At 39.0% G+C, this 24967-nt stretch overlaps 1 protein-coding gene across 1 annotated transcript in view; it reads left to right on the top strand.

The window, feature by feature from the left end:
* Window positions 1-789: 789 nt before the first annotated feature.
* Window positions 790-24967, top strand: part of cdh7a (cadherin 7a) — a 142973-nt gene continuing 118795 nt past the window's right edge. Inside the window, 3 exon segments of the mRNA XM_049478526.1 lie at window positions 790-1087; window positions 12210-12590; window positions 12592-12676. Coding sequence (XP_049334483.1) covers window positions 12499-12590; window positions 12592-12676 — 177 coding nt within the window. The 5' untranslated portion in view covers window positions 790-1087; window positions 12210-12498.

The raw sequence follows: 24967 nt of genomic DNA, 5'->3' as shown, positions 1-24967 counted from the left end.
CACAGCTATAAACAAACGCTGTCTCCACTAGTCCCAGAAGTGCGACTCCATTTACTACGTGTATTAGAATCAGAAACGCTGTCCATATTAAAAGAGACAATTCATAGAGATTTTATTTCTTTATTACAGTGGTATGAATGAAGTTGTCCAACTCTTGGCTCTTTTGGTACAAAAGAGGAGTTGATGCCTGCTCCTTTTGTGCTAAGAGATTTAGCTCAGCCATTCCACCTTAAATGGTGCTCTCTTTACATTAGCTTAATTTACTGTAAATCTTAAAAAGCACACAATGATGCAGCTGGTTCAGATTTTAAAAACTGATGGTCAGAATGGGTGGTAATTCGAAGGTCAGAATTTTTTTGTCTTAGTTCATTTAATACGAACAGCAGTGGTTTATTCTGACATGTAATGAGGCTCATATATCCACCTGTGGTAGCTTTAGCTAAGTTGTTTAGATTTAAATAATAGTAATTAACTGACTTAAAAGGCATTTTTCATATTGCTGTAGTCTACAGCACTATTTTTCAGTAGTATAAAATATTAGGTTCACAACCCATCTCACTAGGTGTCTAACGGTCTCCTGTTCTTGTGAAAATGTACTTGAAAGGTAATTTCAAAAGCACAGAAGTCCGGTCTTTAGCTCTTGGGATTGAGAAACACCTTATGAGCTGCAGGGACTCGAGACTCGCGCTCGTGCCTTACTCGCTGCGCGTGCGCCCCCCACCTCTCTCCCTCTCTCTCTTTCTTACTCTCTCTCTCTCTCTGTCGCTCTCTCTCTCTGTATGTTCCTACCTCTCTCTCTCCCTCAGTCTCTCTCTCTGCAGCTGTGCTTTCTCAATGGTTCTCATTGTAGCGGAGCGTCTCGTGCACGCGGCGTGAGCCTCTCTCTCTCTCCTTCTCTTTATCAAAGTGTCTCTCTCCCTCAGTCTCTCTCTCTCTCCCTCTTTTCCAGACTCTCTCTCTCAGTGTGTGGGTCTCGCGGGCTCTGTGCTCTCACTCCGCGGACTGTGTGATGATGGTCTCGCGCCGCGCTGGACTGCTCTCGCGCTCCGTGTGTCTCGCGCTGCGCGGAGGATCCTGAAGCCGGAAGGTAAAGTGCTTTCTGGAATCTTTTTGTGGAATTGTGGAAATTTCGGGGTTTTATTTTGGAATATTTTGGGATGTTTGCTGGCTGAGTTGGAGCGCGGGCGAGTTGGAGAGTTTGAGAGTATATTGCTGCAGGATTTTCTTGTTTGTTTGTTTGTTTTCCTGCGAATTTTGGGTGCATTTTGAGGTATTTTTGGATTTATTTTAGTTTTATTAAATTAAAAGTTATTATTTATTTGTTGGTATATTTCTGTGTATTTTACATATTAATACATGTGAACAAACTTGGATTTATTAGTGTTTGTTTTTACGCTTTTATATTTTTTTGTTGTACAAATTTTGGTAGAAATATATTTATTTTCCGTAGTATTATTTTATTGAGTTACATATTTTATTATTTTTATATGTCTATGATTTGTTTTATTTTAACTACTTTTACAGTCTTTAGGAGATATTATTTCTAAATTTATATCTTCTATATTTATATATTTTTTATTATTGAGTTTATTTGTATTTATTTTTTTAATTAATGTATGATTCTTTTTTTACTTTTATTTATATTATTTTATGCACATTAAAAGCGAGAACTGCCAATAGTAATTAGCTAGCTATTTCATCCCTGACTCTATATGTGTGTGTGTGTGTGTGTGTGTGTGTGTGTGTGCTCTCCCGGATCCCGTGCGTGGCGAAACTGTTGCAGAAATTTCACCCACATGGTGACTTCCCTTTATCAGCATTCAGCAGATCAGTTTCACTCTGCAGCACCTTCTGCACATCACACACACACACACACACACACACACACACACACACACACACACACACACACACACACACACACACACACACACACAGGCGTGCGCGCGCGTTTCAGTACGTGCAGGGCGCGAGGAACTAGTGTCATTTACACATCTTCAGACCTGAAGTCATGGTGGTCTGGGGCTGTGAGGTGGGAGGCTGGATGGAGTGTATCTGGTCACTCAGAGAGGAAATCTGTGTTTTACTGAATGGAAGGAAAACTTATGGTCGTGTTGTTGCTCAGTGCTCTTATATCCATCAGCCAACCCTGTATTCAGTGCTGCTCACTGATTGGACAGAACAGACTGCTTTTTTAAATCGTAGCTGTAAACACTTTTAAATGTGTGCTGATTTTGTGATTTTACTGCATCTTGAAATATCGACCTTTTTTTTGTCCGCCTCTGCATCACTAGTGTAGTGAGTCTGCCTCAGTGCAGCTCCTTTGTCCGCCACCAGGAGGCGAGTTGAAGGAACTTGCTGAGGGAACTTTGGCTTTTTCAGCTGTTTTTGATGTTTTACTGTAAATACATACATATACATATGAAGCTGTGACTGGATTTAGCTGGATTTAAGTGGAAGTCCAAGAAAAAAGTCCAAACAAAAAGAATATGTCTGTAAACAGCCTTGAACTTTTCAAAGCTCTGCTCTGATCTTATAATAATGGAGGCAAAAAAAAAACAGACCTGTCAGAAGACTATACTATAACTATGATTTTCTATGATTTTCTTTTGACTGTTCAGAATACATAGAAATCATATTATTACTGCTTAATCCATTTTTATTTCCCTTCATGCTTGTGTCCACTGTGTTATAAGAAACTGCATGACAAGATGGACAAAGACAGGATCGAAAATTATAGCGGAAAAAGGTGTTTGATAAAACTGTGGTTGACCTACACCACAGCTTTACCTTACATTATGCCATTCAGTTTCTGAATCAGTTTCACTGATTTTGCTATTCACAGGTATACGCTGAGTAAAATGAGCATTGTTGTTTTATTCTATAAACTACAGACAATGTTTCTCCCAAATTCCAAATAAAAATATTGTCATTTAGAGCATTAATTTAGCAGAAAATGAGAAATGGCAGAAATAAAAACAAAAAAAAGATGCAGAGCTTTCAGACCTCAAATAATGCAAAGGAAACAAGTTCATATTCATAAAGTTTTAAGAGTTCAGAAATCAATATTTGGTGGAATAACCCTGATTTTAAATCCAAATTTTCATGCATCTTAGCATTTTCTCCTCCACCAGTCTTACACACTGCTTTTGGATATCTTTATGCTTTTACTCCTGGTGCAAAAAGTCAAGCAGTTCAGCTTGGTTTAATGGTTTGTGATCATCCATTTTTCTCTTGATTATGTTCTAGAGGTTTTTAACTTGGTAGAATCAAAGAAAAAAATTTTAAGTGATCTATTTTTTTTATTCTAGAGCTGTATTGTTCTTGAATTAAATGCGATAAATGACTGCGAAGACTTTTGACATTGTAAAAGATCATATTATGCCATGAAATATAATATAATTTCATAATAATACATTGACGCCCTTTTAGACTAATTATTAAGCATATTTATATATTTGAAACAACACAAACACACCGAATGCACTTTTATATAAATGAAGACAATAAAATGCACTTAGCATCTAACCAGAAGTGCAAGTGCAAAGTAACGAGCATATAAATAAGTGCAAATGTGATAATGTGCAAATGAACATGATGAAGTAGAAGTGCATGTGTAATGTGCAAATATGAAACAAATAATATACATGAATGAAACAGGGCAAATTGTTTGATAATTATTGATAAACCGATGTTTAAATTCAACACTGTGTAACAGTTGTGTGTGATAAAGGTGTGTACTGTTTATATACACAGTCAAGTCTAAGAGTGTGTACATATAATAATGGGATAATAAAAGGTAATGCTATGGAGTGCTTGCAATACAATAATAACATTGAACAATAAGTCGCTAATAAATAATAATAATAATAATAATAATAATAATAATAATAATAATAATTCTTTATTTTTATATAGCGCTTTATCAAGAACCCCCTAACTGAGATATTTAAAAATAATACAAGACTTTTTTCAGATATGTATGAGGAGTCAATGGTCCAAAATGTTATAATACTAATATTGCACTCTAAATATCTCCATATATCCAGAACTGAAGTAAAATTAATAATACTGGTTAGATATAATCTGTCTCTAGTAGATATATAATAGGAAGTGAGAACAGTGTAATTTTTTATTGTTAAAAACAGCAGAAAAGTAGTACCCTGATGTGATAATTAGGGGTGGGTAATATGGCATGATATTTCAGGGTATAATGTAGTTCATCGTATTAAAAAATGTAGGCGATATTATTGCATTTGATACGATATGGCACTCCCATACTTATAACATCACCACGATCGAATGGGGCATATCTAGTATAGGCTAAATAGGCATAAATATATACAGTACATAATTTAACAAGAAGTGTTTTGCTGCTTACAAATATGGAGTCTTAGAATATAGCAAATTAAAATCAAACATTAAATTACAGTAACTATTACACTATGATTACCATTTTCTGCATGGCTTCAACATAAAGGTTGTATGTTTAACATGTTCAGAGTGCAGGCAAATCGGATTTGTTTCTTAAACAGCCGTCAGCACTGTTTTATATGTGTGTAGATGTAATCAGATCAGATTTGCATGTCTGGACATCACAAGTGTATGTGCATGCAAATTTCTGTCATCTAGAGTTCGACAATGTCGTTGTTTTTTTTTCGTTGTATGTTGAGTTTGGCAAAAAAATAGTCAAAATCTGATTTGAGAAGCAAGAAAGCCTGTTCTGTACATATATGACTGTAATTGTATTTCAAACCACCTTCAAAAATCTGATTTCATGGGGTTTCTAGCTGTCAAGACTATCAAAAATAAATTTAGATACAATGTAAATATGCTAAAAATCAGATTTGTGCTAGTAGTGTGAACATAGCCCCAGTTGCCATATTGCTATAGACTGAGGAGTAGAGGTGGGCGATATGGCCCTAAAATAATATCACGATATTTCATGATATGTTTGCGATAATGATACTCTTGCCGATATGACAAAAGACTTTAAAAAAAATATATATTTCAAAAATACAATATAAACTGCAAGAACATTAAAATAAAATATTTTATTATTACATACAGTATAATACTGCACATCCCTGAGTGAGATATATAAAAAAAAATACAAGAATTTTATCAGATTTGTAACAGAAGTCAATGATCCAGAATGTCATGATGCTAATTATAATGCACTCCAAATATTTCCATATATCCAGGATTAAAGTAAAATAAAGGATACTCAAAAGATACATTCGGTCTCTAGTAGATATCAAATGGGTGATATGGCACGATATTTTAGGGTATAATATCATTCACAATATTCAAAAGATTTTGACGATATTATCGTGTACGATATGATATGGCACACCCCTACTGAGGAGGACGTTCACGACGTTGTTGTTTAAAGCATGGAAGGTTTTTGAAAGCGTTTACACGTGTCGCCAACATCCCATTTCATAAGAATGAAGGAGACTCAGCATGCCATGATATAGGAGATTCAGCCTGCCATGATATAGGCCTTTGAAGTTGCACACTTTCAATGATGAATGCCTCTCTTTTCAGCTCCAGTAGAGCAGCGTAGCACTCCAGCAACAGTGTGCAAGCTTTCATATGCCAGCCTATAAACTGCCCATAAGCCAGACCAGCTCCTTCAGCGTTTGCCGCCTTCCTCCAGTGAGTGAAACCACGAGGCAACCATAATAACAAGGCCATATGTTACCAGTCCTCGCCATGCTGTGTTTGATGTCCAGATGCCAAGAGCTATGCACGATCCGCGTCGGAGAGAGCGCTGTCCCTGGTGGATGGCTTTAACAGTCCTCCTCAGCTTGATCGGGAGGGTGGGGGGTCCGGGAGAGGGGGGTGTTTATGACTAGTGCCTTGCGATAGGATCAGTAAGAGCGCTGCCTGCCCAGCAGGAGCTTTGGGCGCTCTCTCTGGCAGAGGGGGGTCATCATCATAGAAGCCCGGCCTCCTCTCGTCAGATGGCGCGGGAGGCTAATGAGACTCCATCATCCTGTCCCAGACCATTTGGGGCGATCTGCGCGGAACATGGCGTGCGGGGCCCCGGCCAAACCCGACAGCGAGCCGGTCCAGGCCGCCAACATGCCGTGAGGGGAGGAGGTGGAGGAGGAAGAAAGGAAGAGAGAGGGACAAATATAGAACAAGAAAGCCAATGCGGGATTAGAAGCTGTTCCTACTGTAGTTTTGGCCCCTTTAGGGACAGGTGTGTTCATTAGATCTCAGGATCAGGCGGGGAAGACGAGCTTGAAAAAGAACTTTTCCTCCGTCCCCAGGGACGGACCACGTGCAGCGCTAGGCACCAATGCACGATGCTTTGCTTGCAGACTTATATTTAATTGGTTGTTTTAAGCCCCAGCTCTTACAGCGTGATACAGAATTGACTCTTACCAATTTATCAGCTGTAAGAATTCCCAAGGCTTGACAGACCCACACCACTAAGAGAAAACTGGGAGAAATTATTTTTATGTGAGTATGAAAAAGAAACACTCAGAGGAAGCAAGAGTTCCAAAAATACAAAGAACTACTGCTAAATAGCATGATAAGGAAAGACCATGAGGAACAAGAGTCAAAGAAAAAAAAACGTACCTAAGAGCATTAGAAGATCCACTGAGAGGAACCAAGACTCACAAATGAAATGTCCATCAGAGTCTCAAAAAGGAAAAGTTCCTAAAAGCACAAGAAAGAACCAAGTTTCAAAGAGGAAACTTTCCTAAGAGAAGAATGAAAAAAAATTCTGAGGAACCAAGAGTTCCAAAAAAACAAGGAACTACTCCTAACTTGCATTAGAAAGAAAGACCATGAGAAACAAAGAGTCAAAGAGAAAATGTACCCCAGAAGCTCCATTGAGAGGAACCAAGACACAACAATTAAATGTCCATCAGAGTACAAGCAAACAAAAAAAACAAAAACAAAACAAGGTCTCAAAAAGGAAAAGTTCCTAAAAGCACAAGAAGAGCCAAGTATCAAAGAGAAAACTTTCTTAAGAGAAGAAGGAAAAAACACTCTGAGGAACCAAGAAAAAATCTTTAAAGAGTGAGGAAGAACTATGGTAAGAAATCTAGACTTAAAGAGTATAGAAAATAACCCTAATGAGGATCCAAGACTCCTAAGAGCCAAGGAAAACTAAGTAAATAGAAAATTAGATAGAAAGGTGGTCAGAAACCAGCACTAAAACAATTAAAGGACAATGCCAAAATAGTGGCAATGCCAAAAACACTGGGTGGAACCAAGACTCAAAAAGGAAATGTCCATCAGAGTCTCAAAAAGGAAAAGTTCCTAAGAGTACAAGAAGAGCCAAGTCTCAAAAAGAAAGAAAACTTTCCAAAGAGAAGAAGGAAAAAAAACACTCTGAGGAACCAAGACTCAAAAGAAATAAGTCCTTAAAGGGTGAAGAAGAACTAACATAATAAATCTAGGCTTACAGAATATGACAAATGACCTAAATAAGGGTCCAAGACTCCTAAGAGCCAACGAAAACTCACTAAATAACATGAGATAGAAAGGTACTGAGAAACCATCATTACTGTAAAAGGACAATTAAAGGACAATGCCAAAATACCATGAGAAAGAATCACTGGGTGGAACCAAGAGGACTCAAAAAGACCATGTTTTTACGAGCCTAAGAAGGAACCTCTGGATGGAATTAAAAGAGATTTAAAACAGGATCTGTCCTCCTTTTGCTGCCCCAGATAGTACAGGTAGACTACAAGCTGGACAAGTTGATAAGAAACAGTAACAGTATCTCTTTATTCATACAGAGGAGAGATCCAGGAGATGAACCAGTGACTGATGGTAACCTGTCAAATATCTGAAGGACCTACAGATTTAGTCTGGCATATTCAACGAGTATAAGAACATGCGGGATAAGAAATGCCGGGTTTAGAAGAGCGGGTTTAAAGGTTGACTATTCATTAAAATCTTAGATTCTTCAAGGTGAGGCATTTCATCACAGCAGGAGGGTGAATGGCATATGCAAATTGCACCCGAGCTGTCAAGCAAGACCAGAGATCCGTGACAGGAACCTACCTCTTATCAGGCAGCATACGGCTTGAGAGAAGCACGCCAGATTACTAGTTATGTCCAGAGTCCATCAAAGTGCGAGCAAAACTTTTTGGTTTAGTTTCATTTGGGTAGCTGCATGGCAATGCATTGGTATTCTTCAACAAGTGTCTGCTGCATTCAAAGCTTTGAGATTTTTGTGCGGCGAATGACAAAATTGGGTAACACTTTACTTGGATGGTCCATTTGATGATGCTCAACTGACATTCAACTAACGTCAAACTGCATGTCTATTACATTCAATTAAAAGATCAGATTGAAAGGTAAAAGTAAATGATTCTCTATTGAATGTAACCCTACATCCAACTCTAACCCAAACTCTAATCTTAACATTGTAGCATTGGGTTTAGAGTTAGATTTAAAGTTTAGGTTGAGTTTAGGGTTAATGTTAAGTGTAGAGTTAGATTTTAGAGTTGATTAAGGGTTAAGGTTAGGGTTAGGTGTAGGGTTAGATTTTAGGGTTGATTAAGGGTTAGGGTAGGGTTAGGTGTAGGGTTAGATTTTAGGGTTGATTAAGGGTTAGGGTTAAGTGTAGGGTTAGATTTTAGGGGTGATTAAGGGTTAGATTTTAGGGTTGATTAAGGGTTAAGGTTAGGGTTAGGTGTAGGGTTAGATTTTAGGGTTGATTAAGGGTTAGGGTTAAGTGTAGGGTTAGATTTTAGGGGTGATTAAGGGTTAGATTTTAGGGTTGATTAAGGGTTAAGGTTAGGGTTAGGTGTAGGGTTAGATTTTAGGATTGATTAATGGTTAAGATTAGGGTTAGGTGTAGGGTTAGATTTTAGGGTTGATTAAGGGTTAAGGTTAGGGTTAGGTGTAGGGTTAGATTTTAGGGTTGATTAAGGGTTAAGGTTAGGGTTAGGTGTAGGGTTAGATTTTATGGTTGATTAAAGGTTAAGGTTAGGGTTAAGTGTAGGATTCAATTTTAGGGGTGAATAAAGGTTTAAGGTAAGGGTTAGGTGTAGGGCCATGTTCGAGTCATTTACATTCAACATATGGTTAAGTTAATAGACATTCAGTTGAATGTTAGTTGAATGTCTGTTAAGCATCAACAAGGACATCAAATGGATCATCCAAGTAAAGTGTTCGCCAAAATTGTTCATCAAAATCCCAATGACAAGGCATCTTGCACTAGATGACGCCAACCTCCCGCAGAACACGCCTCAGGACACGAGCTTCAAGTAACATTTGGGATTCAGTGTAAACATGATTTACAAGAAGAACATAACATTTAACATTAAGAAGCTATCTAATAAGAAATTATCTTCAGCTGTAGATGGAAGTACAGTAGTTGATAAAGAAGTAATTACTTTTTATACTCAAGTTCCATTGACTATTGCTGGATATGTTCAGATTGAGACGTTGACCAGTATGAACTACCACATTGTGCTCAGAGTCTGGTTGAAAAAGTCATCCACGTTTGATTTCTTCAGACTGGTCTGAAACGTGATAAGAATTCTGTACCCTCACAGAATAATCGATTCTTTTTTTTTCCGACCGGCAAAACAAATCTGCAGAACAGAGCCAACTGGCACGGGTTCAGTCAGACTAAAAATTGTGGATACATTTTTTTTCGAGTTTTTTTAGATCTTCATAAGTTATTGAACAAAGATTCTGTAGCTCTGAGACAATGGAAGGCATTTCTTTACTTTGGTATAACTTTAGTCTTCTTAAGTGTGCTCTGTTTTTCTAACGTTTCTTAAAGTTACATAGTAAAACGTGTAGTGATCTAATCAGCAAACTAAGCGCTTGCAATTCCCCGGTAAAGGGAGGCATCAGATGAAGATTAGCGGCTTTAGATGAGACTTTTCCCCTCTGAGGCACCTGCTCTACAGGTCTCTGGAAAGGGAAAAGCCAGAGACAGCCTGTTCCTTTCCAGCATGGCTCACATTTACAGTCTGAGAGAGAGAGAGAGAGAGAGAGAGAGAGAGAGGGAGAGACATATGAGACTGTGGGAGTGAGGGAGCAAGACTGGGAGTACGGGAGTCCCTGAAGGATATTTTGTGAATTACTCTGCTGCAGCATTCAGAGTCTGGATGGGGAAGAGTGAGATAGAATGTGTTTAAGAGGGAAAGAAGGAGAGGAAGGAAGTTATGGAGAGTTGGGAAGAGGGACTTCCTAAAGGATGCGTTTGTTGCCTTTTGAAGGATTGGAGTTACCTGACTAATGTTTGTTAGGAGATGGTTTAAGAAATGATGGGAACTGGCTGGCCCATGGAGTCATGGATTTATTTGAGAAAATAGAGCTTACTCTGCCTTTACACTAACAGGTGACAAGCAACTATTTATTTTGGTATGGAGGACGCAATTTGTTGCCGCTATTTGACAACAGGCGGCAAGCAACCTAGTGACAGAGCAACAAGCAACAAATATTTGTTGCAATTTTTTCAACCTTTTACAAATAAATTCTGATGCAGTGAAGCAGTGAACATCCTACACCAATCGGCCAAACAGATTCTTCACACTAATAACAGACATAATTGCCCAAGGTCCCTAGCTTCTGCCCTTTAAACCATTGGTACCTACCCCAACTGGTTTTCAACACTGCATATCTAAACATGAAGGAGAGACAACTGTTTCTTCTTTTTGGAAAAAAAATAAAGCATGGAAGAAAGTAAAGGTGGCTTGATAGGTAGGTAGGTTGCTACATTAGCCAGCTGATACCCACCCACATGCATCAACTCGAGCTACCACAAACAAAGCCACAAGACAAACTAGGGCTGACATACGCGACTCGTGGCCTGCCAGTAGGAACACAGGGTTAATGCCCTTCAAGACCTTGAAATGTTTGGTGTTTTGGCTCTTTGTTTCTTTATGATGAATAGAGCAGCCATTAATTGATAGTAATTGACTAATTTATGTAGAAAACTCTGAAGAAAAGCATTCCTCGTACTGTCCAAATGATCATTTGTTAATTGGTGTGAAGTTTCGCTTCACACCAGATTGCACTTGTTGTGGCTGTTACCACATCAGCAATGTTTGGGTTCAAAAATTTCACCAGTCAAGTTCTGTCCAGGACTCAATATTCCCAACAACATTAGAAAAAAAGCACTGGGGCACAAGGCCTTCAGCTGCTGTGTTTGAACTGCCGCGAGGACGGATTCCTCTAGAGAACATCTGCGGGATCTGCCCAAATTCCGTTTGAACTTTTTTTTTTCCTCCTCCCGGAATGTTAACGTTTGATTTTAAAAGGCGGTTTGAAACATGTATAAGGTTCGCTGGCTCCGAGAACCCCCAGGACTGCTTAGGAGGAGCTGTGTGACTGGAATTTTGTCACTTCTACTGAGGTTACATCCTTTTGAACTGTAGTTTTGCATTGCTAATGGAGTGCCACGCCGTGTTCTGAGTCAAGGCTGCCTTGTTCTGCCGTTTCTCCATTACGCCTGTTAATATCAAGGTGGGAAGTAGGTCGTGGTTGCAAGAACATCTAGCGAGGATGCGGTCGTTTTCCTTTTTTGATTTGCCGTTGGTGGCGAAGAATTTCTCGCAGTTCCTGAAGCCATACATTGCCAAGATATTTTGCCAAGTATTTTTTTTATTGTGCTATTAGGCAACTTCGTTCAGCTGCCACATTCTCTGAGGGGAATTGAGGTGGCATCCATTTGTTTTAATGCTTTCAGCAATGTACTGTATCTCTTTCTCTTTTCCTCTTGCTATGTTGTTGTCTCTATGTAACACTAAATATTCTCTCTGCACTACTCTCCCTCTCCTTTCCTCTACACCTTTCCGTTCTCTAAAACTCACTTTCTATCCCTCTACTCTTCTCTCTGTGTCTTCCTCTTGCCCCTTGCCCTTAAGATGAATGTGCTCCACTTTTAGTAGTGCTGTCAACTAGCCGTCTGGAGTGGAGAAGTGCGGGTCTGTTTGCTCACCCAGAGCACTCCTGATGCTTCGCTTTGAAATATCAAAAGATAGCACTTAATCTCGGGGTCAGATGCACGGTGCTGCTAGCATCGCATCTAAGAAAACAGTTGAAAGAATCAAGTGAACATGAAAGACCCATTGTTAACCTTGTTCAAAAGAGCGTAATATTATCAGGTGGCAAAACAAGACTAGCATGCACTGACTTAGCCACTGACAGTCTTAAATCACACTCTCTCTCTCTGTCTTTTTCTTTCCCTTTCTCTGTCCTTATCTGTCCATCAGGATTGGCATTTCAGAATCGGCTGTGATCACCGTTCACTCGTGCTGTGGTCCACCTCATCAATCACTACTGCTCTGGCTGCCTGCTGCACCACAGGAACATCCAAAGCTTTTCAAGTTCAGACCATCGTTTTCGTCCGGGGCTCCCTGGCGCCTTGGATCTCTAGTGCCTCTACCCTACCTGGGACTATTGTTTTGCCCATCACTGTCGTCCAGCTATGGCCCACACCGTGAGTAGGAGCTTTGGGATCTGGAGAGAACTGAGAATAGTCACCCTACTGTCTCTGGTTCGATGGGAGTCGGGCTGCTGGGGGATGACGCTGAACTCTGTCGCACTTCATCCAGCGTCCAGCAGACTTCACAGGGCCGAGGCGGGAGCCGTGCCTCATAGACACAAGAGGAACTGGGTGTGGAACCAGTTCTTTGTTCTGGAGGAGTACACAGGAGATGAACCGCTCTACGTTGGCAAGGTAAGGAACAGGAGTCTGGTTTTTGTGCTTGTTGTAGAAGATAAAAAAAAAAACTTTCGTCTATTTTCATGATTAAGCTTACGTGCCTTGTTTGGTCCAAACCTTCTGACATTTTAATCAAAATAGCACGTGTGAAAAGTGTCGTCAGCCACAGTCTGAATGAAAATTTCAAGATTTGATTTTACCAAATATTGTGGTCTTGGTCCAGATGGTTTTGACTTCAGAACAATTGCAAAGTTGGTATTTGAGACAGGCCATTGTCAACCATTCAACAACAGAGGAAGAAAAAGAACCCCTGTTACACCCCAAATTAGTGCCAACGCTTAAGAAACGGGAGGCTGGTTTTTGTGCTTGTTGTAGAAGATATTGTAAAATATTCAGTTCTGTTACCCAAGTGGGTTTCTTAGAGTTCAGAATGTTACAGCCAGGCTCAGAGCTTGTTGATTGTCTGTAGGTCTCTATAGTGATTTAAACTAGGGGTGAGCCATATCGTATCATACACAGTATATCGTGACACAGTAATATATATGTTTAAAACACATTATGATAATAGCAATATTCTGTCTTAAAAGCAGTGTATTATTTACATAAATGTATGCTTATATTCATGTGTTAAATATTATGCACTTTTGGCAGATTTGTTGCTATATTGGATTTTTTTATGTTAGATTATTTGTTTTGTTAAATTATTATTATTTTATCCAAAATCAGATTTTTGGTAAGTTCATAATATTTGCAAATAGGTTACACCAAAAGGTTTACAGGTTTTTATTTTGTTCCTACTGAAACATTTAAACTGAAAACTTTTCAGTTTTTTTCATATTGTTAATAATATACCAAGAATCACCCACATCACCCACCCTTACTTTAATCCACACACTTTCTCATTGAATGTTTTTATGTTTTTCCTACATTTTAAATGAATACTGAAGTCATCCCAACTATGAAGGATATAGCATATAGTAACTTAAAAAGTGTTAAACAAACTAAAATATTCTGTAAAGCATTGAGGTGTCTCTTACCTGGGTTGCTGTTAACTTGTGGTTTCTGAGGCTGGTAACTCTGATAAACTTATGCTTGTGCAAAAGAGGTAACTCTTGGTCTTTCTTTCCTGTGGCGGTTCTGATGAGAGCCAATTTCATCATAATGCTTTTGATGGTCTTTGCGACTGCACTAGAGGACCCTTTAAAGTTCTTGAAATTTATCGGTTGACTAACCTCCATTTCTTAAAGTTATTTTTTTCTTTAGTTGGTTGAGTAGTTTTTGCAATACTATGGATTAGAATTTTAATTATATAGGACTATTCACTGTATACCAACTCTACCTCTTCACAACTTTACAACTGATGCTCTCAAACACATGAAGAGGCAAGAAATTTAAGTAATTAACTCTTGACAAGTTCAGCTGTAAACTGAAAGGTAACATTTCAGGTGACTCTACTTCATAAAGCTGATTGAGGAAATCCAGACTAGTTGTGCAAAGCTGTCTCTATCTAAGCAAGAGGTGCTACTTGAAATTTGAAATATAAAGCATATTCCGGGTTGTTTTCTAGTTTTGTACTGTATTTTTTTTACTGGCTGAATGGTATTCATGAAAATAGCTAATTTTTCTTCACAAAGGAAAAACAATTACAATTGAACACTAAACATATTTAATACCCTAGCAGATATACCCTGAAAGTACAACACATTTACCTCAGCTGTCCTAATATAATCATGAATTTAGCCTGTTTCAGCAGTGCTGCTCTTTCTAGCTAGCTACCACAGCAGCGTTACTTTAGTCATAAAAGTTCACCAGTGGTGCTGTTGTAGTCATAAATGTACATAAGCAAGGTCATTTTAGTCATAAATGCCCATCATAGTGCTACTTAAGTCACGTGAGTTAAACTTCCACAGAGAGAGGCAGCCAGTCTTTTAGCAAACAAACTAAAACTGAAAACTGCTAAAACTGAGTTAACTAGCTTGTTAACTAGCCCTCTATCTACAGTTTGTATCTTTCAGTTTGTAAATAGGTAGGGAACTGTATAAACCGATACTGAGCTTGATAAGTGATTTTGAACACTTTTTTGTTTAATTTATGTGAATAAGGTTTTAATAATTAAAATAATTATTAAACCTGCTGCTTGTCAGATTTCCTTGCCGGTTTCCAGTTTAATTACAGCAGCACTCAGATATTCAATATTTCTAAAGGGTAAATCTGTTAAAGTATAGTAACATAACCCTGCAATATGACCTAATAGTCCTAAAATAGTAATTATCCTGTAATTTATCATCATCCTTTTTTGCCATTTTCAGCTGAAAATTTTGGGTTGCCAAATATTTAAAGAACATATTGATACAAACTCTGTACCAACTTTGCTTTGTACCAGAAAATGGCAGTTCTTATTATCATACCAAGCACACTGCTTTCCATCCAATTCATTATAGGTGATAGTCGGCTGCTTTCACACTTCTAACTGCGGGAGGTTTTCAGGAACTTTTATATAGTTTCTCTGATTAAGCATACAGGTGTAGATTGCACTGAAGATTAATCAGGTTTTAAAATCATATAGGTCTCACCTTCTTTTCAAGTTAGCTAGAGATTGTGGAGGACTTTGCTGAATACAGTAGATATACAGTATAATACAGTAGGTCTACTGCTCTTGCTGTTCAGTTGCTGTAATCCAGAAAAAAAGATTAAATTGATTGCTTAGTTTGGAATTGGGGGAAAACATACTGTTAATCTATTTTCATGGTTAAGCTTAAAGGTTTAGTCCAAACCTTCTGACATTTCAGGTTGTATTTAACCAAAATAGAATGCGTGAAAAGTGTCATCAGCCACAGTCTGAATGAAAATACCAAAATTTTACTATACCAAAAATTGTGGTCTTGGTCCAGATGGTTTAGACAATCAGAAAAATTACAAAGTTGGTATTTGAGACAGGCCATCATCAACTATACAACAACAGAGGAAGAAAAAGAACCCCTGTTACGCCCAAACGAGTGCAAATGCTTAACCTGGTGATTCCCGTATCTTCTGTAACTGTAGATTAACCCCTATTTATAAATGAAAGTAAATGTAAGGTAATCTGTTTTGCTCATATTGCTGCTGAAATAACTGAAATAGCAAAAAAATATACAGAGCTTTCAGACCTCAAATAATGCAAAGAAAACAATTTCATATTCATAAAGTTTTAAGAGTTCAGAAATCAATATTTGGTGGAATAACCCTGGTTTTTAATCACAGTTTTCATGCATCTTGGCATGTTCTCCTCCACCAGTCTTATACACTGCTTTTGGATAACGTTATGCCTTATTACTCCTGGTGGTTTGATGGCTTGTGATCATCCATCTTCCTCTTGATTATATTCCAGAGGTTTTCAGTTTGGCAAAATTAAAGAAACTCATCATTTTTAAGTGGTCTCTTATTTTTTTCCAGAGCTGTACATTACTAGATTTTTTTACATTGTAAATTTAATATTGAAGACGTGAAAACATATGGAATTATATTGAATACAGAAAGTGTTAAACAATCTAAAATATGTTTTATGCTTTAGATTCTTCTAAAGAATCAGATTTGCACACTCAGGGGATTGTGGAGGACACACACTTTTTTGTTTACTATGTAATTGCACGTGTCCCTTAATTTTACATTGATGTCCAAACTTGTGACTGGTCCTGTAGCCTTGCCCTGCCATAGCCTTAACAAGCTCGTTAACCTGCTTTTTACATAAGACTAAATGTAAACATTGTGTAATATAGACATGACTCTATGAAACTAGCTTCTCTTGGACGTTCTGTTGCAAATTTATCTGATCTAATATATTTTTAGACCAGACCAAGAAAGAAAAAAAAACAAAGGCTCATATTTTTCCCCTAGCAGAAATAACATGGAAGGTTCGAGCAGATAAATAGTGTGCATCTTGTTGTATCTGTGTGAAACCAGCGCAGAGCCCAAAAACTGCTCTCTTGATTCCGAGTCTGGCTGATCCTTTGTGACACGTGTGCCGCTTCGACACGTTTGTAACGTCTTGGGGGGCTCGGATCTGCAGCTTTGTCCAGGACTTGCCAGGTGTTGCCAGTTAGCTGAGATGACATGTTTATCCGAGGATGGAGTCTGGGATGCCCGGGAGCTACGGGCGCTGTCCGCTCGCATGTGCTTCCTTCTCTGGAGCTCGACTTGAGTCCTGCTGGCTGCGGCTGACAGCCCAGCAACACTTACTTACTACTGTCTTACTGGACTGGCGGGAGGGCGGATGTACAGTATAGGGCTGCAGCTATTGATTATTTAAGTAATCGAGCACTCTACGGAAAAATCGATTCGATTAATCCAGCAATCGGATAAATTAAGTTCAATTATTTCAATTTAGGATTTTTTGTAAGTATTAAATATAGGACATTTAATCAGTAATAAAGGCATAAACATTGGCTTTGTGTTGTACATCTTGAGCTAAATGACAATACAGTAAGTTCATGGCCAGCTAACTTTAACATGTATTTATTTATTTATAAGCTCCACAGCGCTGTGTTTACTGATTACATAAAGCCTGTATTAAGTCTAGAACTTGTAAGTCTCAGTTGTAATAAACTAACCACACACACATTAGACAGTATTTGTCACGCCCTTGCTCTGTTTCCCTGTGTTTCTCCGTTTCCCAGTGTGTTCCCCAGTAGTTTTCCATCACGTGTGTCTATTTGTAGCTCCGCACCCCTTTGTTACCTGTTTCCCCAGGTGTATGCTTCCTGTTTGTATATATAGTCCCCTTGTGTCTGTGTTTCTTCGTTGGTCTTTGCACCTTCCTCTGTCGTTTGTATTTCCACGTTTTTCTGAGTTTGCTGCCTTCGTTTGTAGTTCAGTGTTTATCTTCTTGTTTATTTCTTGTTTTTTCCTAGTTTATATCTTGTTTATTCTTTTGTTTTCTTTGCCCTGTTTAGTTTATTTCAGTCTTGTTTCAGTTACTCGTTACTTTCTTTGTTTAAGCCTCCCTGTTTGTTTATGTTATCGTTAACGTAAGAGAACGGTATTCCGTACACAGTTTCGGTATTTTCCGCGTTTGAGTTGATATTACGAAAATACTCGAGTTCAAATAGGCTGCAGTGATGGATTAAACTATGGGATATCTGCCTAGCAACCAAAATAAATTTTGATTGGTTACTTTTGGACCGGTAGTTTTAAAGAAACCAAAAACTGCCCTCAGTCCTATCACCATTGTGCATCAGTTTTCCGTACACCTGCCAACAAACAGGCAACAGTGTTCCGTACACCTCATATTTCCACTCGTGGTGGCTGTATTTTGCAAAACTTCACCACCTTTAACATATGATCTTAGACTGACATAGAAGCTTAGTAAAGTGTTTGTCAATGAATGGATAAATTAAATTAAAGATTTTGTGCTGAAGCTGTGGCACAAAATCTCAGTTGTCCATGAGAGATGAAGTGGAGCTGGAGTAAGCTTGTTTTTTAAGTAAGTTATAAACTACAGGGTTTCCCCCAGGATTTCCTTGAAGGTGCGGTGGCAGGACCCCCGGGTTGGGAACCGATAATTTATATCACGTTAATGATATCACGATATAACACAATTACACATGTTTCCAGTTATTTTCTTTATTTCCAACTGTCACTGAAAAATGCCCACTTAAAACAAAAAGTTGCAAAAAGTAGGTTTCTTTAAAATAAATCCTTATTGTTCTTTTTTCAGATACGGTAAACGTAAAAGTGTGCAACACAAAATGTTAAATTATACATAACAGAGGAGAAAGGGCACAACAGACATGTTATCTATACAGTATATCACCCAGCCACATTCAGTGGCACATCTGGCAGGCTGGCTCAGAGCATTTAATCCTCCTGGATTTTTTAAAGAACAGCTCAAAGGCCTTCTGGTATGGGAACTCAAGGACTGAAGGTCCATTAATACTGATGCGCATGCACGCAGCCAGGTGCTCCCCCTGTAGCCTGTTTCTCAGGTCTGTTTTCACCTATTATGAATACATACATGAAGGCTACATCAATGAAATGACTTTTTAATACCCTTTTCCAAAGAAAATTAAGACCAACTCGCAAGATCATATACGTTAAAATAAAAAAACTATTAATTGTTTACGTTTAATCTAGCTGCTTGAAAACTTCAAATGTGAATGCACAAGACACAATACGAGACACAAACATTACAATTTTCTCACTGTACAGTATACACAATTAAACTTTATACAAAACCAAATTCAATTTAATATATTTAATATATATGTATTATTTATTCGCTCTTATCTGTATTAGGTATTTTAAATGTGAGAATGAGTAAATAAAATAAAAAATATTATTGAATTTAATTAAAAATTGTGCTTATTAAAACAGACAAATAATATCTTTAATCTTTAATTTAATTACAATAAAATGTTTACTGGACCGTGAAAACAAATGCATCACAGAGCTGTTCTAGGGTGCCTCTATTCTAGGGCCCTACATCCTTGCTTTATGACAGCTCCAGAAACAGAAACATAGCGTGATTTTCACTCCACCAGGTGAGTGAGCCTGAGTGGACACCTGCGTAAGTTGAAGCTGTTTAATCACTGTTTAATTCATCTCTCTCTCTCGCGCGCGCATTATGTTTCAGTCTCTCTCTCTCTCTCTCTCTCTCTCTCTCGCATTATGTTTCAGTCTCTCTCTCTCGCTATTTACAGGCGCGCTCTCGCTCTCTCTCTCTCTCTCGCGTTATGTTTCAGTCTCTCTCTCTCTCTCTCTCTCTCTCTCGCATTATGTTTCAGTCTCTCTCTCTCGCTATTTACAGGCGCGCTCTCTCTCTCTCTCTCGCGTTATGTTTCAGTCTCTCTCTCTCGCTGTGTCCTATACTCACACTCTCTCTCTCGCGCGCGCGTTATGTTGGCACTGCATGACTAACTACCGATTTCCACCCCCGAAGTTCAACACATGGCTGACGGAATTATTCCCCCCTAAATTTAGCTCCGGCAAATTTAAGACATTTTGGTTGAAATTTTAAGACAAAATAAGACTTTTCAAGGCCTTATTTGACAAAAATGAAATTTAATACCATTTAAGACTTTTTAAGGACCCGCGGCCACCCTGCTACATGTGCAGGACTGGAACACAGCTGTGCGTTTAGGAATTACGGCTAGAGAAGCCCTCACCTGTAGCCTCCCGAAATAGATGCAACATGCGAAACCAGCCGTGTTGTGTAGGCTACGTCTACAACATATTACCGATATAACCCTTGAACAATGTTCAACAACTTGTTCACAAATATAAAAAAACATCATTTCAGCGCCACATACCTCGGATTCAGTTGTCCAGTTTGACAGTGTCAGAAACGAGAGAGGGCGGGGCAACGAAGGGTGGCGGGGAAGAACGAAGGCGTGGCGGACCGCCGCACTGAAATGAACGTGGCGGAAACCCTGAACTATGATTATTACTTCCTCAATCAAATATTACAACAGATGCTGTTTTGGGTAAAATGTGATGACTGCAGACTATATTTTGCACATAACAATAGTTTATAATAAAGAAGTTTATTGTTTAAATCACAGGAAAAGGTCGACTGTACGGAATACTGAAGTGTATGGTATACCGTTCTCTTACATTAACCCTCATTTGTTTTGGTTTGTTTCTTTGTTTATTTTAATAAATCTCCCTTAACTGCTTTTACGTCCGCCTCCTCGTCTTCCTGCCTGGCACACCCTGACAGTATTCCTAATAACCAGCACTCCACAGCGCTGTAATTATGTTAATAAGGTACATTAATGTTAAACTCATTGATTTGTTATAAGTTAAATTAACCTGCTCAACGCTCTAAAAACCTCCGCCTCCTCCACTTCCTGCTTCCTGTTGGTGGGTGACGTAACACTAAGCGCGCTGTTTCACATTAAAAGTCCTCGCTAAATTCCGTGCTCTGCGTTAATGAAGAAAATAATTAAACGATTACTCGAGGCACAGAAAATTAATCGATTTTAATTTTTTAAATCGAGTAACTTGAATTGCTCAAGTAGTAATCCTTTCACCCCTAGTACAGTGTGAGTGAGGGAGCTCTTGTCAGTCGCACTTCTTAAGGGAATTCTTTGAGTTTTTTTTTTTTCCTTTTTTTTTTTTAGTTTGAAAAGGCAATAAATAAAGGTTGCTCTGTTTTTTTTTTAGTTTGAAAAGGTAATAAATAAAGGCTGCTCTGTTTTTTTTTTTTTTTTAGAAAGTGAGTGCGAAGACACTGAAGAGGTTGAGCTTCAAAGCTTCAAATATTATGCCAGGAACGAGGTTTCGTGCCTGGGTTTATTGCTACGTTTTTGTCATTAGGGCTCATAAGTTCTCGTTACGGCAGACGCGGGCCTACCTTAAAGAAGGCTGATATGAATTTTTGATCATTCTTGGTGATTTGCTTTCTGCCGCAGGTGTTAAATATGCTTTGCGAGCCGCGGATAATGAGGGGGGCCCTGTTAGAGGCTTGGGTTTGGCTTTGCTGTGATGAACACTGGAAGTCTGTCTCTTTCTTTCTCTCTCTTCCTGTCTTGCTCTCTATCCTTGCATTTGTTCTATTTGTGATCTGAATTGGTAATACCGCACATTACTATTCTCCCGCTATTCCTAAAGCCTCTTCTAATATTTGCTTTTCCCAGCTTTCCATTTGATAGCGGAGCCGGGCGAAATGTAAGTTGACGTCCGCATTCCCATCAAAGTCTTGCCTGGGCTTTTAAGTGCTTCTCGCAGACTGTCGCCGGCTCCTTGCTAATGGCCGGATGTGTGGATGAACATGTCTGTTTAATGAATATCTGATGTATTGTTTGATCGCGGCTCTTTGATAGCGCGCCGATTTCACAGCCCTGCTCCCGGATTAAAGACGATGTAAGGATTAGCAACAGCGCTGCTGTAAAACGGGAGAACGCTTGAGTTGTGTTTGCGCTGCATCCGTTGCGGATTCGGGACTTTATGTATTCCGTGCCGCGTTTGTCGTATTAGCTCTGGATTTAAACACATAGACCTTCCGGGATCACTAAACGCTTCAGCCAGCCACCTGCCATAAAACACAGCCAGTCTCTGGGTGTGTGTGTGTTCCCTAATAGACACACATACTAGTTTAAGTTCACACACACACTCACACCGCACACTCTCTATAGCAGCACACAGCCAGACGCCTGAGCTTTTTTAGGCCCTGGCGAGTCTCCAGCACTCTAAATGGAAAGATCTAGGCAAAACAGAAGTGACTGAAAATGAATGCGTCTCGCCACTGAATGATAATCTCTAGCAAGCGATGTACTGTCATACACACACACACACACACAAGTGCACACACACACACACACCTCACCCACACGCTTACAGCTGCAGTGACTGCACTGATAGAGTCAGAGTGACAGTAACATCTCTTTACATTGACTACCCTTGAAAGTTAAGAAGGCTTTTCCCTGCTCCCGTGGAGTTCCGCTTTTAGAAATACAAGGTTTTACAGTAAGTTACATTGATGCTGTGTTAATCCCTCTTTCTCTTTCATTCTCACGCATTCACTTGCATACATTCTCTTTTATTCACTATCTAGTTAACATTAAAACTACTTTCCTCATAGACTCTTTCAGTTAATTCTATCTCTCACACTTCCTTTCTTTATCTCCTTCTATCTACTTCTGTTTGTCTGTCTCTCTAATTCTGTCTTACTGTCTCTTTCCCACTAATTCTCTCTCTCTTTCTTGTGTCTGTTTCCATATTTATTTCTCTCCTTTGCTCATTTTCTCTCATACTCTCATTTTTGCCCCCTCATTCTTTCTTCTCATCTCTCAGTTTAATTGAAATGAATATTGTTCTATAACCTACAGACTACATTTCTTCTAAATTCCAAATAAAAATATTATGATTTAGAGCATTTATTTGCAGAAAATGAGAAACGGCTGAAATAACAAAAAAAGAAGCAGAGCTTTCAGACCTCAAATATGAAAACAAGTTCATATTATAAAGTTCAGAAATCAATATTTGGTGAAATAACTCTGGTTTTTAATCACAGTTTTCATGCATCTTGGCATGTTCTCCTCCACCAGTCTTACACACTGCTTTTGGATAACTTTAAGCCACTCCTGGTGCAAAAATTCAAGCAGTTCAGCTTGGTTTGATGGCTTGTGATCATCCATGTTCCTCTTGATTATATTCCAGATGTTTCTAATTTGGTAAAATCAAAGAAACTCATCATTTTTAATTGATCTCACTCTCATTCTCTCTCTTATTATTTCTTTTTTATTTTTTTGTAACAGTCTCACCCACGTTTTCTCTTGATTACATTTTCTAACTCACTTTCTTTCTTGCTTCCACTTTTTCTTTTTTCTCTCTTCCACTCTCTTGATTTTGCTCTTTTTTTCTTTGTCTTTCCGTCTCTTGCTGTTTCTCCCTCCCTCTCTTTGGATCTCTCCTTCTCTAATTCTCTTTCTCCCTACACTCTGTCTTCCTCCCTCTTTCTATCTTCATTTCTGTCTCTCTTGGTTTTTCATTCCATTTCCTTCCCGCCTTTGTCTATCTTTCTGTCTGTCTGTCTCTCTGTTTATTTATCTGTTCTCTCTGTATAACTCTCTCACTCTCTCACTCTATCTTTCTGTCTCTCTTTCTCTATCCCTTCCAACTCCCTCTTCATCTCTTTTTATATCTCTCTTTCTCCTATTCTCTTTCTCCTTACTTTCTTTGCGTCTTCCTCCCTCATTCTATCCTTCTGTCTCTCCTCCTTCTATCCTTTCCACTCCTTCTACACCTTCCCTTATATCTCACCTTCTCATATTTTCTTTCAACCTACTCTCTGTCTTCCCCCTTCTTTCTATCTTTCTGTCTGTCTCTCTTAGTTAATTTATGTTTTCCTTTTGTCTCTTCATGCATCTCTCCATCTCTTGCTCTCTCTGTCTATCACCCTCTCTATATAACTTTTTCTCACTCTGTATTTTTGTCCCTCTTCATCTGTCTTTATATCTCTTCTTCTCTTTTTCTCTCTCAGTTTATTTATCTGTTTCCCATTCTCTCTTTATGCCTCCCTCCATCTATCGCTCTCTCTGTATAACTCTTTCTCACTCCCTCACTCTATGTTTCTGTCTCTCTTACTCTATCCTATCCAACTCCTTCTTTATCTCTCTTTATCTCTCCGTCTCCTATTCTTTTTCTCCCTACACTCTCTGTCTCTGTCTTCCTCCCTCTTTCTATCTTTCTGTCTGTCTTTCTGTCTTATTCTCTCTTTATGCCTCTCTCCATCTATCATTCTCTCTGTCTATCACCCTCTCTGTATAACTCTTTCTCACTCCCTCACTCTATCTTTCTGTCTCTCTTCATCTATCCCTTCCACACCCTTTTTATCTCTTTATTTCTCCCTCTTTTCCTCTATCTATCTTGCTCTCTCCTCATCTCTCTTTCTGTCTATCCCTCTGTCTCTCTCTCTCTCTTTATCCTTACTCTTCTCTCTGTCTCCTTTCTGTCTCTTTTTCTCTGTCTCTCTCTGCCCTCCCATTGGTCATTGCTCTGATTTAACCTTATCTGGGTTTCTTTCATGTCTCTCTTTCATGTGCTCCTCTCTCTCTCTCTCTCTCTCCAGTAGAAGTAGAAAGCATGCCCGGGCTCGCACGGCCGCTCAGCCAGAAGAGGCCGAGGTTCTCTTCCTGTCCCGGACCTCGTTTAATTATAGAACAAGCCGGCATGAAATATGGAGAGTGTTCAGCAGGAGAGCGAATAGCAGCCTAATTCATTACTGCCAGACATGATGAGCTCCGTATGGACAACTTTATTATGGAGGGATCGAACATATATCCTCTTCATCCCCTCCACACCGTCACTCTTCATCCATGTGCTCTGTTAAGGCTACCACCCTGTCGGAGCATGTGAGTTAGCCCCGCCCTCGCCCTTATGTGCTTTCAGCATTAGCATAAGTATGAGCTCCTCACCTGAAGGTTGCACATTAAAGGGCTCATATCCTGCATTTTTCATGCCTTTTATTTCGTCCCTGAGCTCCACTTATAACACTTGCGTCGCTTTATTGACCAAAAACAGCCATTATTCATTTTTACAAGCTCAGATTTAACCTCTCTTTACCTCTTAGACTTAAACAGGCTGCTTTTGTCAATGTAGCTTCAAAACAGACATATGGAAATGGCTTCTGATTTGATTGGCTGTTCAGTATTGCTTCTTTTAGAGAGCAGGATGGAGTCTATAGGTTAACTAATTTTCACAGGAGTGTTGCACCTGTCGCTTCGCTGGAATCACGTCCTGTCATAGGATATTAATGGTGGCCTGTCGCTTTCCAGTGTGAATGCAGGGTTAGGTGCTCGTACACTCTCTCTTCCTCTTGCTCTCATTTGT

The sequence above is a fragment of the Astyanax mexicanus genome, chromosome 4 (genome assembly GCF_023375975.1).
Source record: "Astyanax mexicanus isolate ESR-SI-001 chromosome 4, AstMex3_surface, whole genome shotgun sequence".
Taxonomy (NCBI): domain Eukaryota; kingdom Metazoa; phylum Chordata; class Actinopteri; order Characiformes; family Acestrorhamphidae; genus Astyanax; species Astyanax mexicanus.
This window is presented reverse-complemented; position numbering and strand designations above follow the sequence as displayed.